This window comes from Myotis lucifugus, unplaced genomic scaffold, assembly GCF_000147115.1.
Source record: "Myotis lucifugus unplaced genomic scaffold, Myoluc2.0 scaffold_317, whole genome shotgun sequence".
In the NCBI taxonomy this organism is placed as follows: Eukaryota; Metazoa; Chordata; class Mammalia; order Chiroptera; family Vespertilionidae; genus Myotis; species Myotis lucifugus.
The window spans coordinates 1,115,732-1,129,344 of record NW_005871365.1 but is presented as its reverse complement, the minus strand read 5'-3'; the positions used below and the strand labels follow the sequence as shown (position 1 = coordinate 1,129,344).

At 37.6% G+C, this 13,613-nt stretch overlaps 1 protein-coding gene and 1 pseudogene across 1 annotated transcript in view; one reads left to right on the top strand and one right to left on the bottom strand.

Moving 5' to 3' along the window:
• COL11A1 (collagen type XI alpha 1 chain) overlaps positions 1 to 13,613 on the bottom strand; it is a gene marked incomplete at its 5' end in the record, with an annotated part of 138,395 nt that overhangs the window by 96,197 nt on the left and 28,585 nt on the right. The window contains one exon of the mRNA XM_023764109.1: positions 4,775 to 4,903. Coding sequence (XP_023619877.1) covers positions 4,775 to 4,903 — 129 coding nt within the window. The remainder of the gene's footprint in view (positions 1 to 4,774; positions 4,904 to 13,613) is intronic.
• Positions 3,041 to 3,112, top strand: LOC111828275 (annotated as a pseudogene).

Here is a 13,613-nt window from a genome sequence, read left to right as displayed (position 1 = left end):
AAAAGTTTTGAATATTAATTCAGGCTTTTAATTATTGGATATTAATTCAGACACAGCCGTTATGTATTTGGACACAGTTGCTAGATATTCGTGTTGATTCTGGTTTGTAAAACTTACTCCACAAGGTTTCTCCATAAGAATTTTACAGTCGTTTCCATGGGCGATTTCTTATTTTCTTTAAACTGCATATATAAAAATGAAAAATAGAGAGACTAGGCTTCCCAAGTATGAAAGGGTTTGGGTATTTATTGTGAAATGGAGGGTGGGAGAGAAAGGACTACAAGGGACATGAAATGAGTCTACATTCTATTGGGAATACTAGAACCAATGGAAAGATTAATTTTTAAATTTATTCAGAAATCTCGAATTTGTTACTTATGATCCAAATGAGCATACTAGAATACTTGTGAAGCATTAAAAGATTCAAAATCATATCTGCTTATATTTAACACTTCGTTTAAAATGTTAAATATACTGCCTTTGTATCTACCAAAAAAGGGCATGCCATTTAGATACCATAAACTACGAAAGTGAGCTCACATTGTAAATAGTATTTTATACTAAATTTTTTGTGCAATAAAATGTCGATTTAACAGACTAATTCGGGCACATCTGGCCCTTCCCGAAATACCCTCCCTGGAGTGACCTCTCCTAGCTGGTGCAGCTGAAGGTCATGTTGAAGTCTAAACATAGAACTCCGGCCTTCTTTACGATTGTCAAAACTCCCACTTGATTAAATTAATAGAAACAGAGTCATCCTTTTCTTTCACCAGCAATATCCTCATTTTCAATGAATATGCATTGGATGCCTTATAACAAAACTTGACAGAATTTGGTAAAGTAGAAAAATGCACGTGTATAGCACTTTAGACATTTTTGTTTCTTTATGCCTCTGCAATCGAGATAAAATTGCAATTATTTCTAGGAAAGTTAATGTAAGTATTACTGATAACATGATTAAGTAAATAAAATAATTAAGAACTGAATTAGATATATATGCAGTAGCCATCCATGGAGAGTGGATATAATCGAATAAGTCATGTTGAAAGAAGAAATATCGGGGTTCTATCATTACTAGCTACTAGCTGAAACTAGAACAACAGCCAAAAAAATTGCCAGTCTACTTTACCTATATTATGCTTTAGAGTTTTATAATTAAGTATGCTTTTCAGAATCATGTGCATCTATAACGAATTGTAAAGACAAAAAGCAATAAAGAAAGGCATATAGGGAGAATTTAAATGTGTCTTAAAGCCTGGTATTCAGGCTTTATATATATAAAGATAATAGCTAACACTATTGTCTGTCTGTCTGTCTATCTATCTATCTATCTATCTATCTACCTACCTACCTACCTACCTACCTACCTATATATCCATCTATAGATAAGCCTGTGCCAAAGTAGCCAGTTATCTTTAGAGCATGGATTTCCCTGGAAGGAGTAATCCTTGTCTAACCTCCATAATTCTGTCCTCTGTTTGCACTCTTTCCAAATAGGGACCAACCAGACTCAGTGGTGACTGTAATGATGTAGGAAGTAACACGCTCACCACCTAAGCACTGACGGCATCTCTTTCCTGGAGCTGCTCGGTCTCATTGGAAAGCATCACTGCTTTTGTTCTTATTTTTATCTGCACAACATCCCCTGAGGAGACTTAAGGCTTTGTTGTCTACATGAAGCTTTCCAACTCTGGGGTTTTGAGGATGCCTTAAAGACGGGTGAAAAAGAGAGACCCTATTGTAATCAACCAGGTGAATCTATACAGCAAGATTAGCAGTGGTGGCAGGACTTCCACATTGTCTGTGAGCAGCTGAGCGTGAATGACTGTCTGTGAGGAGAGAGGGTCTCCTAGAAATGTCAAGTCTGTTCTGGCTTCATTTGGTAGAAAATAGTGGCATCGGTAGATATCTGTGCACCTATGAGAGCTAGAATACATGATAAATATTAAATGAATGGAAAATTAAGGTACTACATTTGGGCAAGTCTATCATTTTTTACTTTTTTAAAAAGATTATCTTTGTTTTCTTTTCTATCTTTTATATGTAAGACCATCAATTGCCTACTGGATATAAGGCATTATAATCTGTGTAATACATGAAGAAAGAACCATATATAGATTTAATATCAAAACTGTCATAATTTTAATGTTAGTTATTCTTCCATATAGACGGTATTATGTAGGTTCAAATAAAATTTAAGTTTGATGATGTGGTCACTATATTCAAATCTATTCACATGATACATTTTTCACTATTGTGCCAAACACATAAAAAATTGACTAAAAGTGAGTAAGAATTTGTTATTTAGAGGAAACTAACTAGTCTAAATTACAAGTTAGAAAAAGCACAGTTAACTTCTAAAAGAAACTGACATATTTATTAATTCAAATTAGAATAATAAATATGAATGTCACAAATTTATTAACATAAAATTAACTAATATAAAGTACAACATGTATGCTTGATGCTCCACATGTACTTTATTTTCTGTTTCATTAGCAAATATCATTGCATTCCTATTTTGTATAGGTAGAACATACATCAATTTTTAATGTATTTTTGAAATATAATGATATATTATAGTTCAAAATTAATATAAGAATTGCTTACAGATTTGGTTAACCAGTTTTTCACATACTAGTATAAAATGGTTGTCTCATTATTGAAGTATCAATGTCACTTAGAATTAGAAAAAACCAAAAGCTGATTTAAATTTTTCATTGTGACATGTTCAGCAGAGAAACTAGTAAGAGATGCTGTTACGCATCACCCCAGCAGACTTTCAGCCAGCCTTTGCTCCAGCAATATGTTGTTTTCATCAAATGCTTGTAACAAAAACAAGTTTGAGCCCAGTCAGGCACATGCTCGCGTTTGTGGGCTCGATCCCCAGTGTGAGGTGTGCAGGAGGCAGCCGATCAATGATTCTCTCCATCATTGATATTTCTATCTCTCTCCCTCTCCTTTCCTCTCTGAAATCTATCTATCTATCTATCTATCTATCTATCTATCTATCTATCTATCATCTATCTATCTATCTATCATCGCTTCTCGGCCTTTTGGCTAAGATCAAGTGTAGTATCTATCTATCTATCTATCTATCTATCTACACATACATACACACACACACACACACACACACACAAATTTGACATCTGAGAATGTTAATATATGTATAGATCATTAAAATAGAAAAAGGTTTACCATTTTAAATGAAGGCAAGTTTACTTTTAAATGAACTTAAGATAAAAAAAAAGGGATAAAAAGTCTTATTTTGATTCAAAAGAACTCAGCTACCTGGCTAATAGCATTAAAAAATGGGAATGTCACCTCAAGGTGACATATTAAGAACACATACCTTTATTCTTTAAAAAGAAATCACCATATCTGTTGCTAAAAATATATCAGCCTTATCTTTTTTAAAACAGGAACAAAGTAAACTTCATCAATCTTGAACACCTATACTAAATGTCATGCATTTTAATACGGGATTACTGCATCCTCTGCAAGGTATGAAAGCACTAACACTGAGGGCTAGTTTACCGATCCTCTTGGGATTCAGCTTCTTAAGACTTTTTCCTGTTTTGAAAAAAAATTAATATGAAGTCATGGAAAAGATCATTGCAACAGAAATCACTATCAGACCTTAAAAAGTAATGTAAAAAATACATATTTCCAGCATTTCAAAGGTAATATTCAAAATAACTATTTAAAACTGAAAGATAAGAGTCTTAGCCTGTTCTAAATAGTAAAACTCAAAAGGTGACACCTAGTAATCGTGTATTTAGAAGGTAAGAGAAATGCTATTTGAGCTATTTTTAAGCACAAGGACAGTTTTAATGTTTTTCAACTTCTACCATCTCTTCTAAAATTTAATACTTTCAATTTGTGAAAAGAATCTAAATACATAGTTTTGAGACCAGCCGAAGGCTAACTTCCAGATTGCTTACTTTTTGATTTCCAGAAAATCCACATCAACCAATATTCCTGGAAGGTCTGGAGAAAGGGCACGCTGACTGTATTTCTTGTTCTTTGGGACAGTCAAGGCTGACAGAATTGCTCTGACTGTTCTAACTTAGATCCGTGTATTTTTGGTCTGAATGAGAACAGAGTCAGATTTCATTGTGATGAATTTTCTTGGGGAAAAAAATCGCTTGGGAGAATGGTTTTACACCTGAATTTCAAATAATGTGACCTAACATGAATAAAAGTACATGAATAGTTTAATGACCACCATCAGTTCATACTGCTTTTCATTTCATGGCGATTGACATCAAATTTTGTGCAAGAAAAAGAAAACATATATCAATGTAGCAGAGCCTACCAGAAGTAGAAACTCCCTCACATCCTATAAACTTTAAGGTGGCTAGAGTGCCCCTGTCTCCTCTGCAGACATTCCTCAAGGCCTGGGAAGTGGGGAGACCCTGAGCTCTGTCACCCTGATCTGGAAGCAGAGTTCATGACTGCAGTGCTAAGGGCAAAACAGGGCTTTTAGAGATTATCTTTTTCTCGCCCCCCGCCCCCAAACATGCAATATGTTTATATACACCGCATACAAGGGAGGTATGTCTATTTGTAAGAAACTTAAGTTACAAAATACTTTAATAAAAGGAAAAAACACCAGAAGCCATTTCGAGTCAGTTCTTCCCAGATAGCGAGCGCTATTGAAAAAAGTGTGCTTTAATGGAAATGGGATACATAGAGACCAGCCTCCAAACTGCAGGACCGCGTCTCTGCCACGGACAGGAGACACCCTGGCCCACCTCCTGGTCCTCACCTCATCGATCTGTGGCTCCTGCGCCTGCGCGGCCTTGGGCACCGAGGAATCGCAGTCCGGGCTGTAATGCTCACAGTAGTCGTAGGCGGCTTTGGGGTCACTGATGATCAGCAGCTGTTGGATGTCCCCCTGCCCAGAAGCAAACAAGGATGTGGTCAGCATATTCAAATATACACACTGTAGGTCTAGGGCAGTGGTTCCCACGTGGGGCACACGCCCCACAGGGCGGGGGGGCAATTTGATTTCTAAAGGGGGCAGTTCGAGAATGAGTTATTCACAGTGAATTTTTTGCATTTCTTATGGTTCTAGGGGCTTCATATACAGTAGATATATATATATATATATATATATATATATATATATATATATTGTGACATATTTATGCATTTCAGTTCTCTATTATATTTTGAAAGTTTATTTGCTATTTTTTTCATATCACTTCATATTATCATTATTTTTTAACCATTTCTTAGTGATTTCTTCCTCAGTACTTCAATTCTTTCGTTCTTTTTTTTTTTCTCTTTCATGGATGCCATGTTCTTCGGAAGCTTGTTTAGACCAAGTTCATGGCCTTTTAGGCTTCCTCCATGTGAACAGGTGTTCACTTTTTGAATAATAAGAATTATATGTCACAGGGTGGAGGGGCATCAGGATTTTAAAGATGCTTAGGTGGGGCATGGCCAAAAAAAGGTTGGGAACCACTGGTCTACAGCAAGACTCACTCAAGATCATGTGTGGTGTATTTCTGCATATCTGAAGAAGAAAAATCACTTACTGCTCGTTGTTAAAAACAGTCTGATAGGATTGAAAGGGAAATTCGCACCTTTTCCACTCCAGTTGACGCTTGAACAACACAGGTTTGAGCTGCGTGGGTCCACTTGTATGTGGATTTTTTTGTTCAAGAAATATGTTAGAATATTTTTGAAGATTTGTGACAAATTTAAAAAATTCTCAGATGAACCTTATGATTTTCTCAGTAACATTTCCTTTTCTCTCACTTAGTTTATTGTAAGAATATAGTGTACTAGTGACCTGGAGCAAAGATTCGTGCACATTGAAAGGAAATTAATTAGAAGGTGGCCAGCAGGGTGAGACTGGGTGAGAAGGGCTGGACAAGCCCTGGAGCTAACCTCCCGCAGTCCCTCCCCCGCCAGCCGCACCTGGAGTGGCGCTGGTAGCGCCGTGGCTCTGAGGGAGTCTGTGGGGTCCCTGCAGCAGGTGGGGTCCCTGGGCCTGGCCTGCAGGGATCGGGCCGAAACTGGCTCTCCGACATCCCCTGAGGAGTCCCGGAGTGCGAGAGGGCACTCTGCAAAGCTGCTGTAGTACAGGGTGTGGAATGCAAACACAAGTGTGCAGTGAACCAGATTCGGGGCGACAGTGCCCCAGCTACAACATAACCCATGGCCAAAGGTGGAACCGCGTAGCCCCGTGAGGAATCGGGCTCCTTCCTTTCTGGTTCCAGGGTGTGTCACCCGAGAACCTTTGCTGCCAAGTCACTGTAGCTCGGCAGTTCCTGAGTGTCTTCCCCCTGGTGGTCAGTGCATGTCATAGCGACTGGTTGGATGGAAGGAGGGACACTTAGCATATTAGCCTTTTATATATATAGATAAATCACCTGACATACAAAATATGTGTTAATTGAATGTTTATATTATTGGTAAGGCTTCTTGTCTATAGTAAGCTATTAGTAGCTAAATTTTGAGGGAGTCAAAATTATACACAGATTTTTGACTGAACAGAGGGTTGGTACCCTTAACCCCAGCGTTGTTCAAGGGTCAACTGTATTCTGCTCTTGAAACAATCTGTTTCCACATGGGTCTAATTAAACAGGAAACTAGTTTGACATGAATCTATGGGTCATGACCCTATTAATTATACTAAAGCCCAGAAAAATCCTGAGTGAATATCCATATGACTCAGATTCCAGGCCCTGTAGATTTGAGAATAGGAACTGGATTTCCAGAACTCCTGAGGTCATTCTGAATAACTTCAAAATTACTCCAGCTTTCTCTGCATTCTACACTTATTAACGGGTGTTATTTAGGGCCTGATGAAAGTATAGACATTAAGATGTTAAAGACTCTTAACACTGAGTACTAAGAAATGACCCTTTGTCTCCTCTTACTTGCCTGTGTCTCCCCATAGTTTGCTGTCCAAAGTTGCAAATCCTCTGCTATTTCTGAATAAACTCAATCTGGATAGCTAAAGACCGTCTTATTTCATTTTTAAGGTGGACAACACCAACTGATCAATTTAGAGCACTGAGATCCACAACTGAATTATTATAATCACAAATAACCAAGAGAAATGTGAATACAGAATTATTCATTAGGCTGTATAAAAAAAAAAACATGAGGTCTCACTGAGTACTGGTCTCATGAAGGGTTTCAATTAGAAATCCTGATTCTGGAATTTTCTCCCAGTGTGCCATTAACTAGTTGAAATGATGCAAGTCACTCATCCTCACTCAGGTTTGTAAAAAGAACACACTGAGAGATCATATCTGTGGCCCTCTCCAAGACTGAAATCTATAATCCCATACTTATAGAAACTATAAGGAACCAAGTAGAGATGTCCTTGAGATAGAAAAACGTTGCCAACCTCAAATACGCATGTGATACTTTTAAAATCCTGTATTTTTGAAGAGAATTACGGTTTCCTAAGTACTTACTATTTTAGTCAAGGCACCTGACCTCATTAAATGGGATCCTGCCAACCTTTCCACCATAAATTCTTATTGCAGGTGGTCCATTTTCAACCATAAGACACACTACTGAAAAGTCGCTGGAAAATGCAGTTAAAAATCTGCTCTTCCCCATCTCCCAGAAGGCATCTCCCAGTGCTTTTCTGTTAATCATATGACAGGCTGTGAGACAGTCTGCAGATAAATAAAAGCATCCTGACAGGTGGAGGGAACTGTAAATATTTAGCTTCATTAGTCATAGAAAATTCCACAGCTGGAAAAAGGTGAAGCTACCCAGTAAAACTGGCATCTGGAGCACACCAGGTGTGAAAGCCACCTTCTCCTCCAATGGCCTACAAAGCTTGGAGTTGAGTTGATGCAATTACCTTGCGTGGGCAGCTGTGGAAGCCAGGTCTACACGATAGTGTCTGCCTACAGAGAACATGGGTCTAGAGCAAAGCACATGTAAGAAAACCTGACGGAACCTACCTATGCTGAGCAGGTTCTGCCGACTGTCATGTGCATTGCAAAAGGTTCCTGCCACGTTTTTATTAGACCCGTTATATAAGTGACAGGCTAGCGTACCCTCCTTTCCAAACTAAAATGGAATGCATGCATTCTAACAATGTTTGGCTTGTTTTCATTTTTGTTTTATATACATATACAATAACTATTTTATTATTTTTTAAATACTTTTTTTTAAATATATTTTATTGATTTTTTACAGAGAGGAAGGGAGAGGGATAGAGAGTTAGAAACATCGATGAGAGAGAAACATCGACCAACTGCCTCCTGCACACCTCCCACTGAGGATGTGCCTGCAACCAAGGTACATGCCCTTGACCGGAATCGAACCTGGGACCTTTCAGTCCACAGGCCGACGCTCTATCCACTGAGCCAAACCGGTTTGGCATTTTTAAAATACTTTTTTGTTGATTTAAGAGAGGAAAGGAGAGGGGGAGAGAGAGAGAAACATCAATGATGAGAGAGAATCGTGGATCAGCTGTCTCCTGCACGCCCCACACTGGGAACCGAGCCCACAACCCAGGCATGTGCCCTGACCAGGAATCGAAGCATGACCTCCTGGTTCAGAGGTCAATGCTCAACCACTGAGCCATGCCAGCCGGCTACAATAACTCTGAATAAGGCTCAACTACTTCTATTTTCTCATAGTTATATCACACTCTAGGAGATACACAAGTTAATAAAAACTCAGCCTTTTATGCCTGTGTAAGAAATCACCTTTATTGAAAAAGTGTCCTACAAGATTGGTTTACTGCTTGAAGGTCACTGTCCATGGGTCAATGTGAGGTGTCTGAATTGTCAGATGCAACACCCCATCTTTCTGTGAGACCCACCAGTGCCTGGTTGAAGTCAGTTCCCAGCGTGGGCATCCCCTGAACTGACAACACAGCAGCTGAGTCCTAAGAACTGGCACTGGAAAGCCAGCTGAAGGCTCGAGAGTTAGGTTCCCACAGGGCCTCATCCAAGTTATAATGAAACAACGTTTAGGAAACGATGCTATTCGACAACCTTGCTGCACTTGAAGGCCTTAAAATAGAGCCTGGCATCTTTCCTTCATGCATATCCTAAGTTTAAGGATTCAAATAATCAGTCTATGTCACTTGCCTGGAAAGGATACTGTTTGTACCAGAACACAAAGGGACAGTTTCTAGTCTGGGACCCTCTTCTTACTCAGCCCATCTCCACTGTCCAATAAATAAAAATTCACTCAGATACAAACTTCAGAAAGCAAGGTCCTGTCTGTTTCGTTCTCTAAGCTTCCTCCCTTTCTGGAATAAGCCTGTGTGCAGCGGGCACAAGATAAATAGGTCCCCGGGCAATGAATTTATTCACCACTCCAAACCCCGATTTCACCCCTGAAATTAAGAACACTCTTATTTGTTTTGCATTTCCTAGAGCTTCTTTAAAAATTAATATGTACTTAAGCAGTTTTTAAAGTGTAAAGTATATATATGTATTAGGTATAATTATTTCAGTATTTGAGGGCAATTCAAGGAGAATGCACTTTTGAAAGGCAAATTTCTAGACAATATGTATATGGACCCTGTAAAATTTAAAAAATGCTGCTGGACAATCCATTTGTGGATGCTCTAAAAATAAATTCCAAAAGATTGGGATTAAGGAGCCTTAAAGTCATTATTCTATAAGGAAAGGCAATCAGGAAAAAATATATAATCAACGAGAAAGAAAGGTGGGGTTAGCTAAGCAGTTTCCAGCATGCGCCACTGTCAAAGCCATTGCCTAACAAAATTCTAGAGTATTTCCATACGGTGCCCGCTGGAGGCTAAGGCTTCGGTTCCCCTTTGATATCAGAGCTTTGTTCAATGTATAGGGGTCCTGGGAGGAGTTGTTGTTTGTATATTCGGGAACACGACCGACATTAAATCTTCAACATGGCACAGGCTTCTCAAGGAGCAGCTCCCGCGGCCAGAAGATTAATTAGAAACTGATGCTTCCTGTCTGCCCAGACTTCTGAATTTGCCGGGGCGTTCATTCTCATCACAGTTCTTTTCTTCCAACATTCCATCCACTTAATGATTCCTCTCAAGAATTTTGTGTGGAAAAGGAAAGCTGCCAACATGCTTAGAATTCTAGTGTAACTGAAAAATGCATCATCGATTGCGCGGAAGGAGGGAAACCACGTAATCAGAGACAGAACTGCTACCCACACAGTCCTTATATTTCAGCCACACCAGCTTGGGAAATCAATTGTAAGAAAATGGGTAGCGTTCCTGTGTTACTAATTCAACAACTATTTACCAAGTATCACAGAAACTGCCTAAATTTGAATAAAACATGACCACCAAAAGTGCACATTTGTCTTATACTTTTAGTCAAGGACTTTTACTAAAAAATAATTACCAGCAATGCTCTATTTCCCCTAAAATAATAAATTAAATTAAATGTTCATTATTTTTAACCATTTTTAAATTTTTAATTACAGTTGACTTACAACATTAGTTTCAGATGGACACCCAGTGATTAGACATTATATAACTTACTAAGAGATCATGCCTATAAATCTTGTAGCCATCTGACACCACACATAGTTGTTAGAATATTATTGACCATATTCCCCAGGCTGTACTATATATCCCCATGACTATTCTGTAACTACCAATCTGTACTTCTAAATCTCTTCACTTTTTTCAACCTCCTCCCATCTGGCAATCGTCAAAATATCTGTATCTATGAGCTTGTTTCTGTTCGGCTTTCTTCATTTATTTTGCTTTTTAGATTTAATTGTTGATAGATATGTATTAGTACCACTTCATTGTTCATATTTTGATCTTTCTTCTTCTTCTTCTTCTTCTTCTTCTTCTTATTATTATTATTATTATTATTATTATTATTAAAGAAGACGGAATTCTGGTTTGTGGTGATAAACTCCTTTAGCGTTTTCTTGTCTGGGAAGTTCTTTATCGGTCCTTTGATTCCAAATGATAGATTTGCTGGGTAGAGTAATCTTGGATGTAGGTCATTGCTTTTCATCACTTTGCATATTTCTTGCCAGTTCCTTCTGGCCTGCAAAGTTTCTGTTGAGAAATCAGCTGATAGTCTTATGGGAGGTCCCTTGTAGGTAACTAACTGCTTTTCTCTTTTAAGATTCTGCTTTTAAGATTCACTCTTTGTCTTTATCCTTTTGCATTTTAATTATGATGTGTCTTGGTGTGGGTCTCTTTGGATTCATCTGGTTTGGGACTCTCTACCCTTCCTGGATTTGTAGGACTATTTCCTTCACCAGGGAAAGGAAATTTTCTGTTATTTTTTTAAGTAGGTTATCAACTCCTAGCTCTTGGAAAAATGGTAGCATACCTGGTCTCTTGTGTCCTTTCTTGCAACAGAAGAGCTATATCCTTTGAATTGATAAGTGCTAAAAAGTATGCTTATCCATTCATTTAGACAATAATAAACTTAAGACACTATTCTAAACACTGAGTATATATAGCACAAAGTCCCTGCCCTCTTGGAGCTTAGATTCCAGATGGGGAAAGATATTCTAAGCAAAATTAAAGAGTGTTAAGCACTGTGAAGAATATAATAAAGCATAAGGGAGACATGTCAGAAGCCATTACATAGGACTATTTGTACATGCCAGCCATAAGACCCCCTTAGAAATAACCACATATATATTGTCTGAATGGATCAAAAAAACAAGTCCCAGGGAGATTGTCAGAGGGGATCAAAAAACAAGGCCCAAGTATATGATGTCTACAAAAAAACCTACTTAAAATAGAAAGACATATATATTAAAAGTAAAGGGATGGAGAAAGATACACGATGCTATCACTAATCAAAGAAAGTAGGAGTACCTGTATTAATTTTAGTTCGAGTTGACTTCAAAGCACAGAAAGTTATCCAGGTTCAACAGAGACATTATATGATGATGATGAAGAAGAAAACTGTCCAAGAAAATAGCTACCCTTAATGTGTATGTGCCTAACCCCAGGCATCAAACTATGTGAGGCAAAAACTAAAACAACCCAGGAAAACTTTGATTAATCCAATATTATAGTAGAAGAGTTTAACAACCTACTCCCAGAAATGGACAGATTCAGCTGCAAAAAATTAGCAAGGACATGTTGAACTCAACAACACTATCAATCAAGTGGATATAATTAAATACATAGACTACTTCATCCAACAACAGCAAATCACACATTCTTTTCAATCTCACATGGAACATTCACCAAGAAAGACCACATTCTGGGCCATAAAACACACCTTAACAAATTTAAAGAATAAAATCCTACAGGATCTGCACACAGATGTTTATAGCAGCTTATCGCACAGCTTCCAAAACTTGGGAGCAACCAAGATGCTCTTCAGTAGATGACCTAATGAACTGTGTTAGAGCCGGTCAGCGGGATATTAATCATCACTGAGGAGCAAGGAGCTATCAGGCCATGAAGCACATGGAGGAGACATAAAAGCATATGACTCAGTGAAAGAAATCAATCTGAAGACTAAAAACTGCAGGATGCCAACTATGTGACATCTTGGAAAAGGCAAAACTACAGAGACAGTAAAAAGATGAGTGGTTGCCGGAGTTTAGGGGTAAGGGAGGGATGGATAGGCAGACCACAGAAGATTTTTAGGGCATGAAACTACTTCATAAGACACTACATTGGTGAATGCATGTGCAAAAAGCCATACAATGTACAACAGGAAAACAGTTGTATATCAATGTATGATTAAATTAACATAGAATATATACCCATATGTATCGCATACCAGTATTTTAAGCACCTTATATACATCAGCTCATTTTTAAAATAAGTATGTATGAGGGAGATTCCATTACTATTCCCATCTGAAGAATGATAAAATTAAAACATACATAAAGTAATTACACAGAGAAACATGATTAAGCTAGATGCTGAGATTCAAAATCAGATTTTTCTCATTCCAGAATCAATTCTTATATTCCCTCTGCTACACTGAAATTATAGAATCTGAATTATGGGTCTATATATTCATTTTGGCATTTTCATATAAACTAATTTGTCATTATTTTACAAAATGTTTTTCGTTTTTTTCTTATCTGTTAAATATTTTGTTCCTACAAGTCTTCAGGTTGCAATTCAAATAGGGCCATTTTTAGCATTTTTGCCAGAATAGTACCATTCCATAAATGCAGGGTAGTATATAGACAAAATGATATACACTAAACAAATTTGCATCTAAATTGAAACGACACTATTTCCAAAGAAGTGAAAATGAATTGCTGGTGTTTTTACATCTTCTTCTTCATTACAACTCTTGATCCAACACGAAAACAATGCATACATGGTACCATTGCTATCTCCTGTCAGTTTTAGTTTAATTTCTACACATTCAGTTGCAATGACTCAGAAGTCTAGATAGGAACCATAATGTAAACCAAAAGAATTGAAAAATAGTTGAGTACATTTTTAGGAAAAGATATATTAATACCATATTCAGGTATGCTGAATTAATTTCACAAAAGGAATCAGGAAACTTTATTCTGATTGAAAAAGGTGTGTGTGTTACAAAATTAAATTTAGCCTGTAAAACTGATGTTCACAAATAGTTTACACTTAAAATAAAACTTTGCGCCCTGGTTGGGTGGCTCAGTTAGTTGGAGCTTCACCCAGTACACCCAAAGTT